General features: G+C 35.6%; 1 protein-coding gene across 1 annotated transcript in view; it reads left to right on the forward strand.

Moving 5' to 3' along the window:
- The window catches only part of LOC104490890 (vacuolar protein sorting-associated protein 13A-like), a 32262-nt gene extending 13773 nt beyond the window's left edge, over nt 1–18489 (forward strand). The window contains exons 11-23 of the mRNA XM_010133240.1: nt 844–957; nt 2778–2923; nt 3041–3122; nt 4108–4221; nt 4749–4824; nt 4916–5079; nt 5438–5483; nt 5746–5869; nt 6858–6972; nt 14973–15058; nt 15711–15834; nt 17322–17396; nt 18478–18489. Coding sequence (XP_010131542.1) covers nt 844–957; nt 2778–2923; nt 3041–3122; nt 4108–4221; nt 4749–4824; nt 4916–5079; nt 5438–5483; nt 5746–5869; nt 6858–6972; nt 14973–15058; nt 15711–15834; nt 17322–17396; nt 18478–18489 — 1278 coding nt within the window. The remainder of the gene's footprint in view (nt 1–843; nt 958–2777; nt 2924–3040; nt 3123–4107; nt 4222–4748; nt 4825–4915; nt 5080–5437; nt 5484–5745; nt 5870–6857; nt 6973–14972; nt 15059–15710; nt 15835–17321; nt 17397–18477) is intronic.
- The last annotated feature ends 3259 nt before the right edge of the window (nt 18490–21748 follow it).

Raw genomic sequence — 21748 nt, forward strand, 5'->3', positions numbered from 1 at the left:
CTTTCCCTTCCCAGTGGAAAGACGACTGATTTGAGATCAACATTGTGAGCTGAATCTCTGAATCCAGAGATTAGAGGAGGCCCTCTTCTGCCCTCTCATCTTTAGTGGAATTGCAAGGCATAATTTGGGGATTTGATCCCCACTTAGTATTCAGTGCTTTGACTGTTTCGCTTGTTATAAGTAACAAGGTGGTACCTGAGTTTGCTGTTCCAAAAGGACCTCAAAGATTTCCTGTTACGCCTTCGTTTTCTTTGACTGGTTGAAACTTTTCTGACTATAACTTCAGAATTGTTGTTACTTAGAAGTTTTATATCATTTTTCATACTTGGCTAATTCTTCAAAACCTGTTGTAAAGGAACTCTAGTAAGAGAAAAGGCCTAGGTGAAGGTCTTCTCAGACTATGCAGACGTCTAGTTTCTATGTAATAGAAAATCGTCTTTAGGTTTTTGTATTTAAAAACCTATGCTGTCGTATGTGTTCAGAAGGGTATATATGTACACCCTTTGTTTGACCAGGTAAAAATCGTCCAGACTTTACTTGTAAATGCTTGGTATTGGAACTTTCATAAAAACAGACTTTTAAATTTTTTTTTAACTTTTTATAAACTATTAAATAGGTGTATGTTGGATTGTCTTTTTAATATGTATGTTTCCTCCTCTTCATACAAAAAAGGACAGCAAACAAACCCGTTAATCAAGACCTCTAAAATGTCAACTCTAAGTAAAAAAATAAGATCACGAGAGTATAAGTATTAGCCTCCGTATTGCATCTCAGTGACAAATGTGTGCTAGTTTTATATGCTCTTAATTTTAAAGTAATATTTTTTGAAAATGCATTTTACAGCTAGAACTTTTCAAAAAGGATGTTGAATCTCTTCAGGAAGAACTGATGAGTGTGTCATCAATGGATACATCACAAATCAGCTTGTATGAATACTTCCATATCTCTCCAATTAAGGTATACCTTTTTTACAATGCAGCCTGTGTTTGCTCTCTAACTGAAGAATTTTTGTCTCCTGCACGATAGTAGGCACTGGCAATGAAGAAACATAGAAGTGATCAGAAATAAAATAAAAATGTCCTGGAAAAGTGCTGTGATTATTACCATGAACTTATGTGGGGTTTACATTAATATTTATTAACTATTTTTACATAAAAATTCATTATTTAGTACCTAGCCATGTCTTTCTTCGTATACAGTAATTCTTTCTATTATTTAAGAGATCCTTACAAAATGCTGTAGTTTGTGTGCAGACTGTGTTGTGGGTTGGGGAATGAGGTCATCGGTAAAAAAAATATATAGCCAGCATTTCTGTACAATGACCTTTTCTGCTTTATCGCTTCTGGGAAAGCAGTTTTGTTTCTTGACTCCAGTAAAATCTGCTTTTTGGTTATTTCTCCGTGCCCGTAGTCACTCAGGTACAGGTGTTGAGTGGTGTGGGATACCTACACGGAAACAACAGCCTTGTTTGCCCAAATCCAACCCCCATGCTTTTTTAGCTCACTGGTGGTGGGTTTGCAGAGCAGATTTTTTGTTGTTGTGTAGCTTACATTGATGAAGCTGTGATGGCACTTCGTAGGCTCTGTAACAGTTCTTCATAAGAGAATCTCCCCTCCATCCCATGGGAAACAGATCAAAGAATGGTTCGAGTTTCTCCTCTTTACAGCATCTGGTGAGATGTTAGAAATGGTCTGCAATTAGAAGAGTTAATTACAGGAAGTCCTTGGCTAGCTTTATGTAAACAGCTTAGCCTACCTCATTCCAGATATATCTAGTGACTGTTCCAGTGTATCGTCATTTTGATGTTCATAGGTATGTCTGCCGTTGTTTTACCACAAAACCTGCTCAGGATTGACAAAACTAAAATGCCCCTGTTATGATAACCAAGTGGACACTTTGTAACAGAGTAAACAAAAGCTTATTTTTGAATGTCTTCTGTCACATTTGACAAGAAAAATTATGTGTGGGAGAGAGGATGGAGTAAATGGTCATCAGGTTCTAATAGATTAGTTTTTGACAGTTACAAAGTCAGTACAGAGCCGTGAATTGAGTGACAATGATTCTGCAAGATGTATTTTTTTAAATGACCTGTAGTTAACCTCTGTTATACCAAAAATTAATGAATGGCTTATGGTGCTTTCTCAGATTTGGAAACAAGCATAACTTCTTTTCATGTGATTTTGAAAAAGATGGTTAATACACTTGTGCACCATAGAGTCCTTTGACCAATTTTCTTGCATGTTTTTCTGTTTTGAGACAATATTTATCTGTGAAGTAAATACTTGGTTGATAAATTCAGCTCTGCACAGGTGGGGTTTTTCTTCTGTGTATAACCCAGTGTTTATTTAGCCCTGGTAAACCCTGGGTTAATCACGATTTGTTTTCAAGCTTTTGTTTCTCATTCTTGCTTAGACACCATGTTATCGTTTTCAGTCTGCTTTGATTTTGTGTATTAGTTATACAAACAAAACGTTTTGGGAAAAAGGTAATAACCTAAATTATAGCTAAAAGATTCTGGAGAATCTTTTACGAGAATTTAATGTGCAGACGTGAGTAAACCATTTCAAGCTCTTGTTTTCTAAAAGGTAGTTCCAGTTATACAATTTGACATTTTTTATTGCCCTACATGATATATTTACGTTCTCTGTTCTGATTTCAGTCAATATTAGACATGTCTTATCTCAATTTTAAAATAATCTAAAAGACTCTAGAGTTAGAAATAAAATACTTCCAATAACCAACCATGTTATTTCCCAATCTCTTTTTTTATCCTTCAGTTACACTTAAGCTTTTCACTCAGTACGGGTGGAGAAGACAGTAACAAAGAAGAAAGAAAGAATGAATTGATGCCATTTCAGTCACTGAATCTCCTGTTGAAGAGTATAGGTGCCACCCTCACAGATGTACAAGATGTTGTCTTTAAGTAGGTTGAATATATGGTTGTAATAATTACTTTCAAATATTAAAGCAGTATTCCATATGTTAGATTTTATTTTGCTCTCCAGTCTTTACTGACTTTTTATCTTTATTTTTTTTTTAGGTTGGCATTCTTTGAACTCAGCTATCATTTCTGTACTACACAACAGCTCCAATCAGCAGTTGTAAGGCATTATTCAAAACAGGTTAGAATAAGTAAATTTCAATATTTCAGTAAATTTACATTTTGAGAACACTATGCACTTAGATTCTAAGAAAATAAATAAAATTACTTTCAGCCTTGTATGTTTGTACAGAGGTTAAATACATGAACGCATACAGAATAATTGCCCATTAGTACCATTTCCAAATTATGAGTAGGGGAAAAGTGGCGTGAATCACAAAACAACTTGCTGGAATGCACAGTGGAAACAAACACAATGTGGCTCTGATAAAGCAGAAGTGGCATCAAAATGTTAATGCTTTTCCTCTGACGTTAGTAGGATATGAATGATGATCCATCTTTGGCCTTTGTGTACCGTTCAGCCCTCTCTTCCGGTGGAGAGAATCCAGCAGACATGCTTTTGCATAAAAGGATTAGTCCTCTTCCATCCATCCATCCATCATTAATAAGGGATTCTTTGGACATTTTAGTTTAGTGCTCTGTCCATCTTTAATGGAGGGGAAAAAAAAACCCAAGACAGGTTTTTAATTGGGGCACGAGGTGTCTGCTGTTCTCTGATCCTTCCTTTTCCCATAGGGACAACTTGAAATCTCTAGGAGATACTCAACCTCTTTTTATATATTGAATTACACTTCGTATAGATGCAGTTACAATGTTTTGCAGTGACAATCAACAAAATTTTCTTCAGCATATGCGTCAGACTTTTGTCTGATTTGTCTTGTAGTATGAGAGAAGTATAGGTAATGCAGTTGCTTTTTAAAATCTCAAGGACGTTAATGTCAGTTATTTGTGAAATGTTTATATGAAAAATATTTATTTGCCTGACAATATGATTTATTTGCTCTTAGATCCTTCGTAATGCAAGTGCTTCTACTTGTCAAAATAATTTTGAGGTTTTTATATTAAAATTGTGTTACTTTTTTTTTTAATCTGAGTATACTATGCTGTTTGCCTTTGGTTTATCATAATTTCTTAAATATTTTGACTAACAACTATGTTTATTTTAGGCTATTAAACAAATGTATGTTCTTATTCTTGGCCTTGATGTCTTGGGTAATCCATTTGGATTCATCAGAGGTTTGTCTGCAGGAGTAGAAGCGTTCTTCTATGAACCTTACCAGGTAAAAATCTCTGCTGCTTTTGTACGAAATGTAGCACAAGTAGACAGATAAGTTGATGGATATATTATTGAAAATACGGATATATTAATAGGGCCTTTTTTAAAAAAAAAAAGGTAGATTTAGAATGAAAAATTTAAAGTGCCAGGAAAAGTTACTGGAAAACTCAAGTGAGATAAAAAGGAAAGAATTTTCCTTAATTTACAAAAGACTGTTCCCTACTGTTCTTATTTAAAAATAAATCTGGGTTTTTTCTATTTGCCTTAAAATAAGCAGACCTTAGAGAATTAAGTATTATTCTAAAATAGTCTTTCTTTCTCTCCAAGGTGCACTCATGGGCACTTTCACACTTCATCACTCAGTCTCATGCTCTTGTTCTCTAGTTATATATAAATTCCAATAAAAATACAAGATGTTAAAAATATGTAATGCACACTTTTTGAAGCTTAACATAAATGCTTTTTTTTTTTTTTTTTTTTTTTTTTTTTTTTTTTTTTTTTTTTTTTTTTTTTTTTTTTTTTTTTGGCTAGGGAGCCATCCAGGGTCCTGAAGAATTTATAGAAGGAATGGCACTAGGACTTAAAGCACTAGTAGGGGGAGCTGTTGGTAAGTTTCAGTGTAATCCTGGTAGTATACTTAAAAATGAGCAATACAGGTGAGTATTTGGAAACTGCATTGGCACTTTGTTTTGTTTTAGGTGGATTAGCTGGTGCTGCATCGAGAATCACTGGTGCTATGGCAAAAGGAGTAGCTGCAATTACTATGGATGAGGATTACCAACAGAAAAGGAGAGAAGCCATGAATAAGCAGCCCACTGGTCTGAGAGAGGGTATCACTCGTGGTGGAAAAGGATTAGTTTCTGTAAGGAGAAAAAAAATTAATGAAAAGATTAATGAATTTTATGCAGGCAAGAGTAACAAATATAGAGGCTGCCATAGGCACCAGAGTTGTTACTCTTTCTCTTAATTCTGGTTTTGCAAATATATGGCCACAATCAAGTGATAGTTTTAAAGAATATATGAGGGTAGAAGAAAAGGCGGGCACTGTGAAGCAGGTGCCTCTAATCGTGTTAACTTGTAGTGAATCATAGAATATGATTATATCTCATTCATGCACATGTACTTTGTAGCTATTCACTGATGAAATAGTAAGAAAAATGTAAAAAATGAAAACTATTATCTGAAAGCATATTTGTAATATCTCTTGTTTGCCTTGGTAGGGTTTTGTCAGTGGCATAACAGGAATAGTTACAAAACCAATAAGAGGTAAGTTTATGTCTCCTGATGCGTCAACTGTTCATACGATGGTAAATTCTTGATATTTGATGAGACACAAATCGGAGTGATAAAACTTTTCATCAAGATTTTTTATGTTCCTCCTGACTTCTAGTTTAAATGTTGTTTACATGAATTTTGTGTGGTGGAGACTATGTAATTGCATATCAAAAAAGATTTGTAATTTATGTTTGCTAAGATTGTAAGAAGATATTAGAGTTTTATAGTAATGTACTGCGCTTAATCCTTTTAGGAGCTCAGAAAGAAGGAGCAGCTGGTTTTTTCAAAGGTGTTGGAAAAGGCTTAGTGGGAGCAGTAGCTAGGCCAACTGGAGGAATCATAGACATGGCGAGCAGCACGTTTCAGGGTATTAAAAAGTAAGTAAAATAAGTGTAAAGAACAGTATGTGGTATGAAATAGACAATGGTAGTAGCACTATTACATTGTGTGTTTGTATCATTTCTGCATCAGTGTTTCTGGATCTTTCAATTTTGTCATTAATACAGGTGAGCTAGAAAAAATCTTGCTCTTTTTGTTATTTAGGTAATAAATAGGTGGCTTTTTAAGAAATACACAATTTATAGCGTTTAAAAAACACAACATCAAATCTCAGGTATTTTCAGCATTAAAAAAGAAACTAGTTTAAGTGCCTCAGCAATCAGATTTCCATCAGTTGATTTTTTTTCTTTTACCCTGAATATACAGGAAAAAAGGACTTCTCAGCTGCTTCAAAAGTTACTTGTCAAGACTACCAGGTCATGCTGGAATCTTTCCTGGTTGTGCAGACTGAGAACTGTTAGGACTGCATGTTGAGTACTGTGATAGTCTCACTTTAATAAGCTAATTCCCGTAGGTTATCTCGCATTGTAACATGAGGAAATAGGAGAAAGTATTTAGAGTATTCATTTAGCTTCATCCGAACACAGCTGTTTAATGGCCCCGTTCTTCTTAGTGAGCAGGACCACTTCTCCTGCCATAAGATTGCAAGTCTCCCTTGGTTTCCACTTCAAATTCTTTAGCAGAGAAAGGCAAGAAAAACGTCAGAGCAGAAGATGTGTGGCGCAGATGTCTTTCATTTTGAATTTTTGGAGTACAATACTTAGATGCTAATTAAGTGTCGTAGGCGTGTGCTGCCCTGTGCGATCAAATTTCCTAATAATCATTCTCTGAAATAGATTTCTGAGTAAAATCTGTTATTGTTTTGTAGAGTATCTACTCAATTGCTATTCATATGCAATACATATATAGACAGCATGTGCTGTATTAGTACTTGAATTTAATTTGTATTTAAACTTGGTATTTGCTAAATATAATAGCTGAGTAGAGATACTGACACATGCCTTAAATTTGCTGCTTTATTGTCAGAGTTGCAGATTCGTCAGAAGATGTGATAAGCTTGCGCCCACCTCGCTTCTTTGGTGAAGATGGAGTTATCAGACCTTACAGATTAAGAGATGGAACTGGAAGCCAGATGTTACAGGTGAAGAAAATGAAAGATAATTTGACAGATGTTTTAACTCATCAAACACAGAAATAAATATTTAACAGAATTTCCCATTTCTTGTAATTCAGTAGTCAAGAAGCTTCATTTAATTTCTTAGGCTTATGACCACTTTGGTGATTCAGTTTCTGTGATACAACTTTTAGAAAGAAACCACAATTTATACTAGTATAACTTTGGAGGTTTGTGCAAGAATCAGAACATTTTGAAAGAAGAAAAGGGTTTTTATGTGTAATTAAAAAGGTTTATGTCTTTATTTTTTTTAATAAATAGCAATGATAAACATAAAGGTACTTTTTTCAGTAATTTTGTAATACCCATTTTAAAGAGTGACTTTTTAATCTCAATTTTATGTAAACCAGCATTTTAAACACACTTAACATAGCTCTATTTATGTCATTCTACAGCCATTGAAAGACCGTAAACAGTACTGTTTGCACGAAGAACATGCTGAGCAGGAGTTATTTAATAATTCCTCTGCCATTTAAGCAAATTTGACTCAGATATCAAAGTAGTCATAATTTCAACTGTTATGCAGCTTAAAGTTTCTGGTTTTTTTCTGTAAGAATTTAAATTGCGTTTTAGAGATACTCAGACATAAGAAATGAAGTAGTAATTAGTGATTGCATGATTCTAAACAATTTTTAAAATAGACATTGAAGGATTCACGGTGTGCCAGGAGGAGTTGTACAGAAATAACCTTTTCAGAGAAGCAGATAAGAATGAAGTAGCCTTTGGAGAGGATTTTTGGGCTATTTTGAGAATTGCTACAGCTGTTTGTTTCACTTTGAGTTCCAGTCTGGTTGTTTCTGTTTCTTCTGCATTTCATTAGTGCGTCATTTGTTTTCTGGTAGAAGAGGATTGTCCTATTTGGGGAATCTCAGCTATGTTTGCTGTAACATTCGCTGATGATGTAGTTCAGCAGACCTTTAAAGTTCTTTGATAGTAAACAGTATCTCTGTTTTTCTTCTTATGAGGTCGTTTTAACCTGTGCTGCCCAATTTAACTCTACTGGTATAAAGCAGTATTACCTCAACTAGAGCATCATTAGCAGCTACTATTGATGACCAGCATCAACTTGCTAATCTATCTCCTCTTTTTGATAAGATAAATTCTAAAACATTTCCTTTTTTGTTTTATAGCGTAACACTAAAACAAATGCTAGCAAGCCAGCAACAGTAGCTTTAATGTTCAGATTTCTCTAATAACTTTGCGTTGCTTTTTCTTCTCAAATGTGTTCATGTTTGCATCTTGGTTTTATTTTTGAGAAACCTTTAAAAAAAAGTCTGCAACGTAGTACGTAATTCTAAGTTTTCTCTGTGTGGTTGAGTACAGCACCACCACATTCTATTATTCAACTTACAAAAGCACAAAGGCATTGCCTTCTGTAATGCCCGTCATATTTTGTGATGGCACCCACCATTTGGAAGTAGCTAAAGTTGAAAAATTGTATGTTATGTATTAGTTTTAACTACTGATGATTCTAAGGCAGAACTACTCTTCCAGAAATGTTTTGAAGGCTTTAAGCAGGGTTGCAATTCTCCATGTAGACAGTCAAATCAGGAATAACGTATTGCATATTTTGTTTTTGCAGACATTGACTTCTGATATAGTATGTTTGATGTCTTGTTTTACCCTCAGGTGTACTAACATTTTCGTTTCTTAATGTTTCTGGTTGTAGATATATTTCTTTGATTTGCCTGACACTCTGAATAACAGGTTCCCTAGCTGGAGCAGTTTGAATAGCATAATATGGGGAAAAAAAGATTAGTCTCCCCTTTTGTATTATTTCTACACATACAGGTCTGGTGACTGGCTCCACGGCAGTCACTGTCTTATAGCATTTTCAGTGGGTTACTGGTTTAGATTGGAATGAAACTTCTTCTGGTGATGTAGAGATTGTATATGCTGATTAAAGGAGTTCGGATATAGGTGATTCAGTTTGCTCATGCTGTGTCCTAGGGTGTCACTTCAGAATTTGTTCTCTGATATTTTAGTTTGTTTTAATTAATAAACTTGCCAGTCAAGCTGATACTTCTAAACTAATACTTCTGCTTTCTTCTTCCCTTACCATGCTTTCAGAAAAAACAGGCCTACAGGGAATGGACTAACACTCACAGTAGTAGTGATGATGATGATGATGACAGTTAGGATAATGTGGACTGTAACAGACATACATGGCCTTTGTCACCTTCTCTTGACCTTTAAGAATTAAATGTTGCTGCTATAATTCTTACGGAGAAATTGGGATTGTCTGTTATTAAGTTCTTATTTTTAAAACTGCAAAAAAAACCCCCATGTGGCTAAATAAACTGTATGATGATGAGTGCTAGGAGCAAAGGCGCAAATATAATAAAAAGAGTCTTATAGATAAATCTGGACATAAGATGAAAATAGTATTGAATAATATGTAGAAATAGTAATACCGTGACTTAGAGTTTATTTCCAGATATGTTTCTACCAAGTGTATTTAATTTTTTGCATTTATGTAAGTGTTTAACAGGTTTTGTTCATAAATTGCTAGATGGAGTTATTTAAAATGTGTTTAGTAAAATTTTGCTGAGCTGTACAGTCATTATTGGTGTTAAAATGCTGTTTGACTGTTTTATTTCATATTTCAAAAGTATTTTGTCTGGTTTTCTTTTTAACAATAAACAAGTCTAAAGTATATCTAAAATGGATTCATCTGTTCTGTTCCAACATTGTTTCTCATGTTTCCTGGAACTAGATTATATAAAAACACTAAGTGACCTATAGAGCTGTTTAGAAGATAAAATAGATACGTTTTCAAAGGAGAATTTAACAGAAACCTTTAATTTTTCATTTATCATTTGTTTTACCATACTTTTTAAATACTTATTTTGTGTATCCTCCAGAATCCTTTGATGTGTGAAATAACTGTTTATTTAGTTGTTTTTGATTGTGACCTTAAATTATTTGGCTCTTAAATCAGTTTTTTTTCTTTTTGAAGCAACGACAACAAAAAGAAGTAAAAAGTCTACCCCAGAACTAAACCCTGTGTACAGTCATGGTCAGCTGGAGAAAATACCAGTACTTTTAACAAGGCTCTGAGAAGTAAAACATACGTGACATGCAAAAGTGTTTAGTTTTTTTTTATCTACATAGACCTGGGGGGAAAAAAACCCCAGCACTGGACCACTCTAATTCTGTATAGTAAATTCTAGAATACAGCTTTACAAGTTACTTGTTTCTTTAAAAATCGTTTTAGTCTGTGTTCACTGGAATCCTTGCACAGTTTTCTCATTCTTTTTTGTGGTTGGTTGCTAAATTTAGGGGTTTATGTTGCATTTTAAAGACATCTTGCAATAGATACCTACGTATCGATAAATACTGTAGTAAAAATCAACTCTTTCATCAACTTCTGAAGAATCAGAATTGCTCTAAAGCAGTAAGAGCTTCTGATGTGTTTCCCTGTTTACGAAAGGTGATGTCCTTCCTTGTCTTCCAGTTATCAAAATTCTGAAGGAAGAACCATTAAAACCCATGAGGCTGCTTATTCTGGCTCCGTGCCTTCAAAAGCTGCTTTACAGCCTGATCTCTGGGGCAAGGAATGTATGCCTGCAGTTGCTCAGATGAGAGAAGGGACAGACTCAACCCGAGAGCTTGTTCTAGCTGAAACTACTGACGCTTCAGATCGCTACAGATCATGTGTCGCTAGTTACTTCGTCTCAAAAGGGTGTCTAACAGAAGTAGATGAAAGACTGTATGGCAGTGTGTTACTGCCTGGAACATGGTGGGAAGGGTTATGAATATTTCAGATACAAATGGATTTTGGTATTTCTTTGAAGAATGCAGGAAATAATTTTGATCCTTCAGTCCTGAAAAAAAGACGCATCATGCGTAAAACTCGCGGAAATTGTTACGCACAACTTTATGGAAAGGTTACTGCTGCATTTTATTAACTTTGCTGGATTTTAGGAACTTTGAATGTTACCTGACATTTTCTTTTTTGTCTTTCTAGTGCAGTTTCCTTTTTTATCCTATAAAAACTTGGTTTTCTTCTCTATTGACCTGTCTTACAAGACAATTTTAATTTTGTATAATATTTTTTCCTCATTCCAGAGCAGGTTTAGAAAGAAGTGTAGTGATTTTTTGACTGGAAAATCATTCCTGCATAAGTAATTTGATTTTTAGAAGTAGTACATCTTTTTCTATCAAATAGACTTAAATTTTAAAGTTTTTTTTAACTTATAAATCTACAAATCATTGCAGAATCAGGAAGTAAAATTCAGCATGAATGGCAGTACTTCTGGGTCAGGTATCACTAATTAAAGTTCTGTTGCAATATAACTAGAAAGACTTCATTTGTTCTTTACACAGTAGACCGGAAGGTGTTACAATGCTAACACAAAACCGAACAAACCAACCAAAAGAACCTGGAAAACCTCCACCAAAACAGTACTTGCTACTACAGTTGCAAATATGACTATATGCCTTATTTTGTCTCTTTCATGGTGTATAGTTCTACCTTTGAAATTTCCGTATTAATAAAAAAAGTAGTCATTTTGCACAAGTATTTTCTTTGTTTCTGTCTTGACTCTAGCTTCCTCTAAAAAAAGAAGTAATTTGGATTTAGGATAACAAAACATTGTATCACCTGGGATATCAGGATTTAATGTCTAAGTCGTGGAACCAACAGTTGTGAAAGGTGTAATAGCGAACTAGCTGAAACTGGTGCTCTCTAAGGCACCAAACCCACCAAAAACCCAATGTAGAGGTTATTTTCTTTAGGGATTTAAAGTAACATTTAAAACCCCACAGACCGTCTTTTCAAATACCTTTGTTTTTCCCCTTCAGTTTAACATATTTTAATGATTTAACTTTTGGATGCACAATCTGTTTTTTCCCCTCATTTTTTCACTGTTGATTTGAATTTGAAGTCCAGTGCTGTTCATGAAAACTAAGAGCCATCCTTTCGGCTCAGGTTGCCAACGTTTCTGCTGTCAGCTACAGAACAAGTTGGTGATTCACAGTTTTCCCCAAGTGTTTGGTTTTATTCTTCCAATGACTCGTGTAATGGTAACTTGAATTTATATACTTCCTCCTTGTTGAGGTGAAGAACGTGCTGTGCTCTTTATCTTTGATGTTATTTGGTACATCCCTCTTGATCAGGGTTCTTTGGTCTTTTTGTTTTCTCAAGAGGCTCTGTAGACCTAAGTCAGTGCAGAGAGATGCTGTAGACCATTTCTGGGTCATTTAGTAGACTGTAACTGGTCCATAGACCTGCCAGGAATCACTAGTCTTTGCACTGCCAGGGAATAAAGCTGGAAAATAGGCTAGTCTAGTGCTCATAAGTGTAAGTCATTGACACTTGCACCATGAAATCAGCGGAGTTCTCTGTGTCACAGCTCAGTGCCTACCCAAAACCAAAATAAATTCAAAACCTTTTTTTATTTTTAATTAGCCTTTATAATGTATGAGTTTGCAAGGGCTTTTTTTAAGGTGTTGTGTAAGGTTGCTGCCCAGCTATGCTGTGTTGGGTGTAAGCTTGTAGAGAGGACAGTCCTTCAATGCCATGCTTCATACTATGTCTGACTGTACCGAAGGTGTTCAGCTTTAGTTCAGTGATCCTTTTTTGGTCCTGAGGTAAGTTTCAGGTGAGGTGGCAGAATGCTTCTTCAGAAGCAAACTTCAGACTGCCAGGAAGAACATCTGAGGAGTGGGAAAAGTGTGTTATACTCCTTCCTCTCCTTCCCTCGTGCCCTTGGGCTTGGATTCAAATCGAAACATAAACATCCATATTGTTAGGTGCTCTAACACCAGGGTTTCACTTCTTAAAATTATGGGGAGAAATTCTTTCTAAAGTTCAAAGTAACTTTATTGTTATTTGGTGTTGTACTGAGTCTTATCAGGCATCCTTCCATGCATGCTGTCTAGTTTGCTGCTCCCTTAATTGAGTCAGTTGTCATTCTCCATCCTCCTTTGGAAAACTGGTTGTGTCTAGGTTAAAGGGAAGAGCAGGATCCTTACCACCGAAACGTGCAACATTTGGATATTACTACAAAGCTATTGTCTTTTCGTTAGCTTGCTAGTTAATTTTCCACAAGTCGCACTACCCCACCGTAACTTGCTCAGTTTACTGATAATGAATTGAGAGTTATGAAAGTTATTAGTACTTAACACAGGTTGCAGTCCTAAACAAAAGCTATCTAAATGTCCACCAAATTCCACAGAAAGCATTACGTTCTGCTAGCATTCACAAACAAGTGATTTGCTTAGCACAAACACTGTTAGCATGTGGTATGCACCGACCTAACTACTCCTTGTTGTTATCTATAATACGCCACAATATGTTTTTCTTGTTAGCATTAGACTTGCACCTATTCATTAGGAAACACTTGGTAGATGCATACATCCATTTACGGCTGATAATTCTAATAGGAAGAGCACAACTACGCTCTGCTACCACAGTGTCTTATAAAAAAGTATAAAAACTCAAAACTTATAAAAAAAAACTTATAGAAAAACTCAAAAGTATATAGAGTTGATCCCTCAATGTAGGTGCATAAGTATTTTTTAATATTTAATGTTGCAGAGGCTAACTTGAGAGAGGATTTTTTTCGTTAGTTGTTTATGAAGTAGGATCTTGGACCTAAGTAGGAGAGACAGGGAGAGCCTCAAATTGGAGGCATGGCAACCCCTAAACAAAGCTTGAGTAAGGAGTTTCCAAAAATAAAACAATGGGCTGTTCTTCAAGCTCTTAATTCCTCATTTCTTACACCATTTTTCTTGCTATATTCATCCTGCCCCGACACTATCTCTTGCAGAAAAAGATTCAAGCAGTGACCTATTGTAAGTAGACATACGATCAATAGCTGTGGTTTTGTAACCGAACAGAGTTTGGAGAGAGAAATAATCTGAACTTTGAGAGCTTTCTGGAAAGCTCTCTTTTGGGAACCTGTTACTTAAATGTTCTTGCATTTGTCGCTAAAGAATCAGCATCTTTGAGGGAAGGCATGATTTTAAAAAAATCTGTGTGGGCAAGTGGTGTTACGCATGCGGCCAAATCTGAGTTGGTAGAGTACACCTAATTAAATGTCTGTGTCATTTTACAGTGGTGATGAATAGTTGTTTAATGGTTTTGCCGTATTAACAGCATTGACAGCTAACCTATGTGTTTTTAAAGATTGGCTTACATACCTGTAGCAATGTGTTTGTAGTTAAGCGCTTACTGAATCGTGCTGGTTTATACTAACCTATATTGGCTTCCAGTGTGTAACAGATGGGAAGTATGCAAGCAGCCGTGCTGCTATTCCCAACTAAGATGCAGCAAATCTTAATTCAATCGCTAGTTTAATTAGTCATTGCTCAGAAAGTCAGAAATCGAATGGTTGCCAAGTCACAGAGCCTCTGTTTTTAAAAATTACTCATCTGATGTCATCAATATTTAAAATTTATTGCCATTAAGGAATATTCTGCTACAATATTCACAATTAAAGTTGAGGGGGAAGTGAATATGGAGAAAGGCAGAGCATTACCTCAAGTGCATCGTGAAGCCCCACTGTCTATGTGGTAGTGCAGTCCATCAAGTGTAGATTTATTCCCAGAGTTAAATACTCCAGTGTTTTGGATGTGACTTGACATAAACTAAGACATTAATGCCTGCTTTTGTGTTGTCAGAACTGTATTAGTCAGCAGAAGTTTGGTATCTACTGAACATATGTTAGAAACCGAGTTCTGAAATGTTTTGAGAAATTACAGTGTTCCTTGCCAGTTACACATTTTTATTTGCATAGCTGCAGTAACAGCAACTGAATAATTCTACGTAATTGTGAACATCAGCTGTCACAGATCTGTTAGTCGTATTCTGACTTTCATGAAGTAGCCTTTTATTTAAAAGTATCTGCTATGTGCTCTGTTATAATTTATACTTTTGGAAGATAAATACATTTTAAGCACAGAATTGGTACAAGAATTTATACTAGCCTATTCAAAGCTATAAAACTTATCTCTTTTAGAAAATCGAAAACGGAAGATTTGCAAAACTCAGATATATTGCACATGCTATGGTCAACAGTACAGATCTGTTAATGGTAACAAAAAGGTAAACAGTTTTGACTCTGAATAATAAGTACTTAAAACTATTATCAGAATGTGCACGCCTTGCTAGTTGCCAGTCAGTAACGGCGCTTTAATGCCTGTCGTTGCGTACGCACATGAAATGATGGGGAAGGCATGCCCCGTGTGCTGTGGATACTGTGCAGCAGCAGCACTGTTTGGCACATGTGTATGTTGTTTTGAGTGTCATGGTAATTTCTCTGTTTAAAGAATAAATGTTGGGTTTATGATTTCTTTAAATGAGAAAGATTCATTGTAAAACTGGTTAGGTTGAAGTCAATGGAACTGTGGGATTTGCTTAATCTATTATATTTAAGGAAAAATAGAGACACTGAGTGTGTAATGTCTAACAGTGGAGTATCAGGCATCCTTCTCAAAGTCTGTACAACATTTTTGTTAGAAGTGGTAGTAGTAGTTAGAAGTAGTGCTATGGTTTTGCAATAAACACAGTATTTTAAATAAGATAGAGGAAGGTTCAAAATTTAGTCTTTTGGAAACGATGCTGTGTGATTGTCACATATCACTAGATAAGAACTATTTTGAAACAATGAATGACTTCACTAGAGCTAGGATAACTTTAACTTTTGACTATTTTTACACTAATTCTTAAATTATTAATTCTATTTTCTGGTTCTTAGCGGCGTGTTATTTGTGACAAAAGGGACATTTGGACAGCTGACATGTGAATGGCAATACACTTACGATGAATTTACCAAAGAACCGTTCATCGTCGATGGCAGAAGATTGCGCATTGAAGCCAAGGTATGTTAACCTAATCACGTTTTGTTTTCATTTTGAGTGAAGTTGAACTTTGAATTCCTGGCTTCTCATCTAGTTGAGAAGCTTGGAGAGGGGAGTTGAAATTTGGCACAGGGAAACTCCTCAGACTTCTGACTGGTCTAAGCAGAGTGGTGACGTGGTGCTTGCAGATGAAATTTTTTGGGAAATTTTTGTTGATATGCATCAGTTTGTGGTGTATCCGTAGCTTGGAAAATGGTGATACAACAAAACCCCCTCAGAAGACTGCAGAGTATTTTTATTACGTACTCTGTGGAAATAGGCCAGAATGTGGACTTGGACCTTGTTGTAATCCCAGAGATTCAAATGTAACAGAGCAATACGTTCTCATCTGCTGTGCTGCTAGGATTTTTTCCATTTACTAGTAATCAAATTCTTCAAAAGTATTATAAGGAATTGATGTCTTCATAAAAACTGTGATGACATATATGCTTTTTCTTCAAACTGAAGAATGTTGCTCTCAGTTGCAATTTTTCCTTTAAAAAATCCCCAAACTTTTCCTGATAAACTGGCAAAGAACACAAGGAGAAGGATGACCACTGATGACTGAGTCTACTTACAGAGGCAGAGTCCATTAAAAAACATTTCTTAAATTCTTAAGGTGGTAATTTAATTTCAATCAATAAATTTACCTGCCAGTGGTTTGGGGTTTTTTTGTTTCTGCTTTTAATAAGCTTTATGTGTGTCATTACACATCTTGTTGTCAGGACAGTCTTGACAGTGTACAAAAATCATTCAGTTTTTCACTCAGATTATTTGTTTCTATTGCAGAGAGCATGAAAGGCAGAGCCATATTGGTTTGGAATCCTCCAAACTGGATTTCTGACTGCAAGTGAAGTTTTACAGGCTGAAATAATTCTTAGAGTTTCTGCCATTTCAGACGATGCTGAATAACATACCCATCCTTACCCCTACACAGCAGTCATTTCAGAGTCCATTCACATGTCTGCAGTATGCTCTTTACTGAAAGCCATGGTTGAAACCTGTATCTTGCAAAGCACTGCTTGTGTTCTATTTCTGAAGCTTACGTTGCTAGCTTCACTACCTCAGGCCACTACTTGCAAGTCAGTGTTGGTGGAATGTCCACCCAGGTAATGACTTAAAGGGGAATGAAGAATTTCAACCATATGGAGTACTGGATTTTGTTACCCCACATACTCCATTATCTGCCTTCCATTTCTACACACTTTTATAGTCCAGTCTCCAGGGACTCCATGGTAGAAAGAGAAGTCTGTTACTGCTGGAGTGTTCCACTGCACGGTGCTTTCATGCAGAAAATGAAATTTCTCAGAGTGTGTGCATGTGACATGAACATACTCAGATTAGTGTAATGGGTATACGTGGCTGTCTGAACCATATAGCTGCATTAATGGTAAATAACTTCTTAGTAGAAAAGTTTGAAGAAACTTAACTTCAATTTTGAATTACTGTTTTTTAATTTATTTTTTTAGGAACGAGTTAAGTCTGTGTTCCATGCCAAAGAATTTGGAAAAATTATTAATTTTAAAAGTCCAGAGGATGCTAAGGTAAAGTCAAAATACTGTTACAATTACACTGTGCTAAGTTTGACTTAAAAAGTTAAATAGTGTTAAACCAAAACTACTGTGTGTATTGAAGAATGAGTATTTCCACACAGCCATTACACAGATGGAAATGGCAATGATCTGTTCAGTACTGAATATCAAAATACTCCATTCCAACAAACTTTTCCTTACATAACTCTTTGGAATTATAATTCTCTGTCAAATGGCTGATCGAACAGTACTGCTAACAAAAAATAATCAATCAAGAATGTAAATGAAAATAGTACGTTTTAATAGAACCAACAATATTTGTAAATTTGCTCCTAGTTTTATTCTGGGAGGGTGGGGTGTGTCATTCCTCTGATCCTCAAAACAGTTTTGGTTGAAGAATGAAGAAAATCCTTATTAGAAACACAAAGTTTATTTGATATATGATATTACTACTATTATTATGTACTTATTTTATATGATCTCTTAATTGTGGCATCAGTGGTTTTGACTACAACAGAGAGTAGGAGCAGTTCAGGTCTGCTACCAGAACTGTGAGGTAGCTGGATGGTGAAAGTTCTGCCTTGATTTTATTAGCGTAGCTCGTTAATTTCACAAACAATAAATTAGTCTTGCATACATTCACACCAGCGGGATATGGTACCCTGGGATCACTCTTTAAAACAGTTCGCACAAGTTGCATCCTCTCATGAGAGCTGCTTTTGCATCTTCTGATCAGTTTAAGTTGCCTTTGTCTTCATGAGGGTGTGAGTGACACACTGTGACTCTTCTTACCTCAGAAAGCATTTGTCAAGGTATTTGAGGGCCCTGTGATGAATTTGACTTGTCTGTACTCTTTGGAGGTGCTGAGTTCCTTTTTTTTTCTTATTTGGCTATGGTGGAGCAGGGGCGGCGTTGAGGTCCAGTAGTGTGTGGGAAGGGAATCCCATCTATGACCCAATTAAAACAGGAATAATTCCAAAAATCAAATCACTGCATCATATTATAAATCTTACTAAGTTTATAAATCTTACGGAAGGAAAAGAAAGCTGAGAAAGTTGTGTGCACAAAAACATTGGTTCCTGTATTTTCCTAGAAAGGTCTGTGAAACCCACAAAACCAGGAGGAACGCAAATACAAGGGGAAAGGTGACTGTCAGACAAGGTTGGTGAGAAGAGTGGGCTTATTTTAGAGAAGGAGTACTTAGCAGATTCATTCAAAAATTGCCAGCCAAGCCTTAGGGGCTACCCTAGAGGAAGTAAGTCTTTGAGAATTACTTCCAGGCTTTTAGCCTGCAGCTCACATCTGAAAATGTGACACTTGAGCCTGTGTGCATCAAGAAATGACACTAAGGGAAGCATTTTGGGAACAGTGAAAATAAAACTTGTGTCCTTTATAGGAAAAAGGGTGTGAGGTCATTTCAGTGTCACTGCTTTGTGAACGTTGTGTCAGTCTAGGGGACGCTACAAGGTTGTTCCATCTGTGAGAAGTGCCATGTTCTGATGTGAATAGTAGTTTCTTGAGCAGCCAATTCTTGTTTCAAACATTGAGCATCTTGCTGAACAGAAGTTCTGGTTTTCTTAAGGGTGTGGGTGAGCTTGTGATGGGGAGAAGGCAGTCCTAAAGATCTGTGACACAGAACCTGGTCCAGTAAAGGAATCCCTTTTGTAATAATCCACTCACCTTCTACGAAAGCAGCTTTCTCGTGGCAATCCCTCTGAATGACTTCATCTCCTGTCCTGGTTTTCCATATCACTGCTTCCTTTGCACCACCACCAGCTGCCCCGCCCCACCTTGGTGGTTTGGTTGGGTTTGGTTTTTTTTTTTTGTTGACTCTTGGGAAGCTTATTTCCCTTACCTGTTCAGAACACATGTGAATTTGAAATTCCTGTAAAGAAACCAAATATAGTTAAAGAAAGCTTCTTTCTAAATAACTGTATTATCACAACCTATTGTCCTGTTGTGTTACCCCTGCTTCTCTATTGTAATCTGAGATTTCTCTAGAGCTGTAGCCTCTAGAGCTAGTCTCTCTCTAGAACGTAGACAGAGCATTAATAGTGATGTGGGTAAAATTATGATGTCACTTATTTTTTAAAATACTATTCATTGAAATACAGCAAATGGAAATATCAACACAGCCAGTTTCATTAGCTGTGGTGTTCAATGTCAGGTGTTGGTACTTAACTGCCTCCATAGTCGTGAGAAAATCAGGGGATTATAATCTACAGCACTGTGATAAAACTTGGTTAGGAAGAGAGCAGGCAGTGAAGTTCTAGCTAACCCAACCTAATTTCCAGCTGTTTTGTATGTTTCTTACCAAGGGAACTTTTCCTTTTCCTTTGCACAGTGGATCCTTTCGAAACTGGAAGAAGTGAGAGAGAATCAGCCAAAATTGTAATGATTGGAGAAGCACCAAGATACGGAGAACACTGAACCTTTTAATTCCTCTTTAACAACCAGAACTACTTTATCAGCAACAGAAGCAGAAACAGGAGGGAAGGAAGATTTAAGAAACTGTTTATTATGGTCACGACACTCTATGGCTATTTCACAAAAATAGATGACAGTAAGTTAAAAAAAATCTAATGATGACAAAAATTCTGCCAAGTTTTGGGTTGTTTGGTTTCTTTTTAATGTAAGAATTCCTGATTTCATTTTTTATAAATACAGTGTAAAATTTATTTGTTTTACCATTACATTTGATATTGAAATTGAACTCTGGAACTATTCTTATGATGCTATTCAGAGCAAATCTTTCAGTTTTGATTTGATTCTGAAAGTCAGTATTTGGTTTCTGTCTTAGTTTTCATATGACTTGAGGCTGCATTGAAATTCAAATTTCTTTGTCAAAGGAGATGTTAATTTAATAATCACTGGTCTTACAAGTCAAATTCTAAGAAGGAGGCTACTGATCAGAGAAGTTTAATTTAGGTGATCCCAGGAGTGGCTGCTTAGATAACAATATTACATTCTTTTTGTAACTGAGTGGACCAGGTCACAATGAATTTACAAGACAGTATCACTTTTAGCGAAAACTTCTTTTATATTCTACTCAAGGAAATGTTGCAGCACCTCTGTCAATATTCACATAAAATATAACCATTTACAAAAATATATAATGGGGAGAATTAATATATCTCTGCATTAAAAATATTAACTAAAGCCTATTATTTTAAATAACTTATTAACAGTCTTGCAATTCACGAAGGAGTTTATGGGGTTATAAGTGCACTGTTGCACACCAAAAATAAATGCCTTGGATTACACAATATTGTGTGCTAAGCAAGTGACTAATAAAGTCAATGTTATATTAAATGATAAATATAATATTTTGCAGTTGCTTTTATCAACTTTTCATACCCAGTGAAACTCTTTTGTTTCATATCCAAACAGAACGTTAACAGAGAGCACTTGAATGTGTGCGGTTCTCTTTATTTCTTAGATGTAGTAGTCACAGAATTCTTGAATGAATGTTTACTGCAGTTGATATAAAAAGTACAGGAAATGGTTAGTGTTACATGAAGGTTACATAAATTCCAATATCAAAGTCTTCACAATACCTGGTACGTATCGTAAGTACCCACTAACAAAATATTACTTCCAAACAATCGCTTGGAAAATGTGTAACTACCGGATGTAATTCTGACATTGCTGGTGGTACTTGAACTGTCACGTTGTTGTAAAATCTAAAATGACTAGCATGCTAACCTACCATCGCAGTTCTTCAGCTCACTGTAAGTCTTGCCTTTGGTGTTGAGTGACCGTTTAGCAGGTTATAAAATACATGTTAACTTGTATTTTTTTCCCATAAATTGTAAATTGAATCAAAAGATGATGAGAATTTCAAACTATGACAATGACTGTGTTACTCCACTTGTTTGTACACCAAGCACGTACCAAGAGTATTAACTCAGGTTATAATGATGCCAAACTCAAACAGTATTTTGCCTTAGGTAAGTAGTGTTATTAGGTGCACTGAGTACCATTCTGTACCTGTAATTTGTTTTTCATCTATCAGTTTTTATCTTAGGCATGGTAGTTCAATTAATAGCCTTATCATGATCCTGATTCTTGATTACTGTGTTGTCTCCTCCTTTCTATCCCCAGTATTTACTGAGCATCTTTCACTACTACAAGTACCTCTTGCAAGCGCTTGTATATTCCCATTTGTGTAGCTTTGCAGATTACTCTATTCTAAATACTTTCTCTTCACAGAGCCTCTATTTCAATTAATATTAATTGTTCTTAACTTTCTAACCTTTATTTTGCTAACAGACTCCTGGCTCTTCAATCATATTTGAGCAATTTAATCATTAATGTTGAAGGATTTATTTTAAATTTGCATGTCTGTGGTTAAGCTCCTGTTT

Source organism: Buceros rhinoceros, unplaced genomic scaffold (genome assembly GCF_000710305.1).
Source record: "Buceros rhinoceros silvestris isolate BGI_N320 unplaced genomic scaffold, ASM71030v1 scaffold5883, whole genome shotgun sequence".
Lineage (NCBI taxonomy): Eukaryota > Metazoa > Chordata > Aves > Bucerotiformes > Bucerotidae > Buceros > Buceros rhinoceros.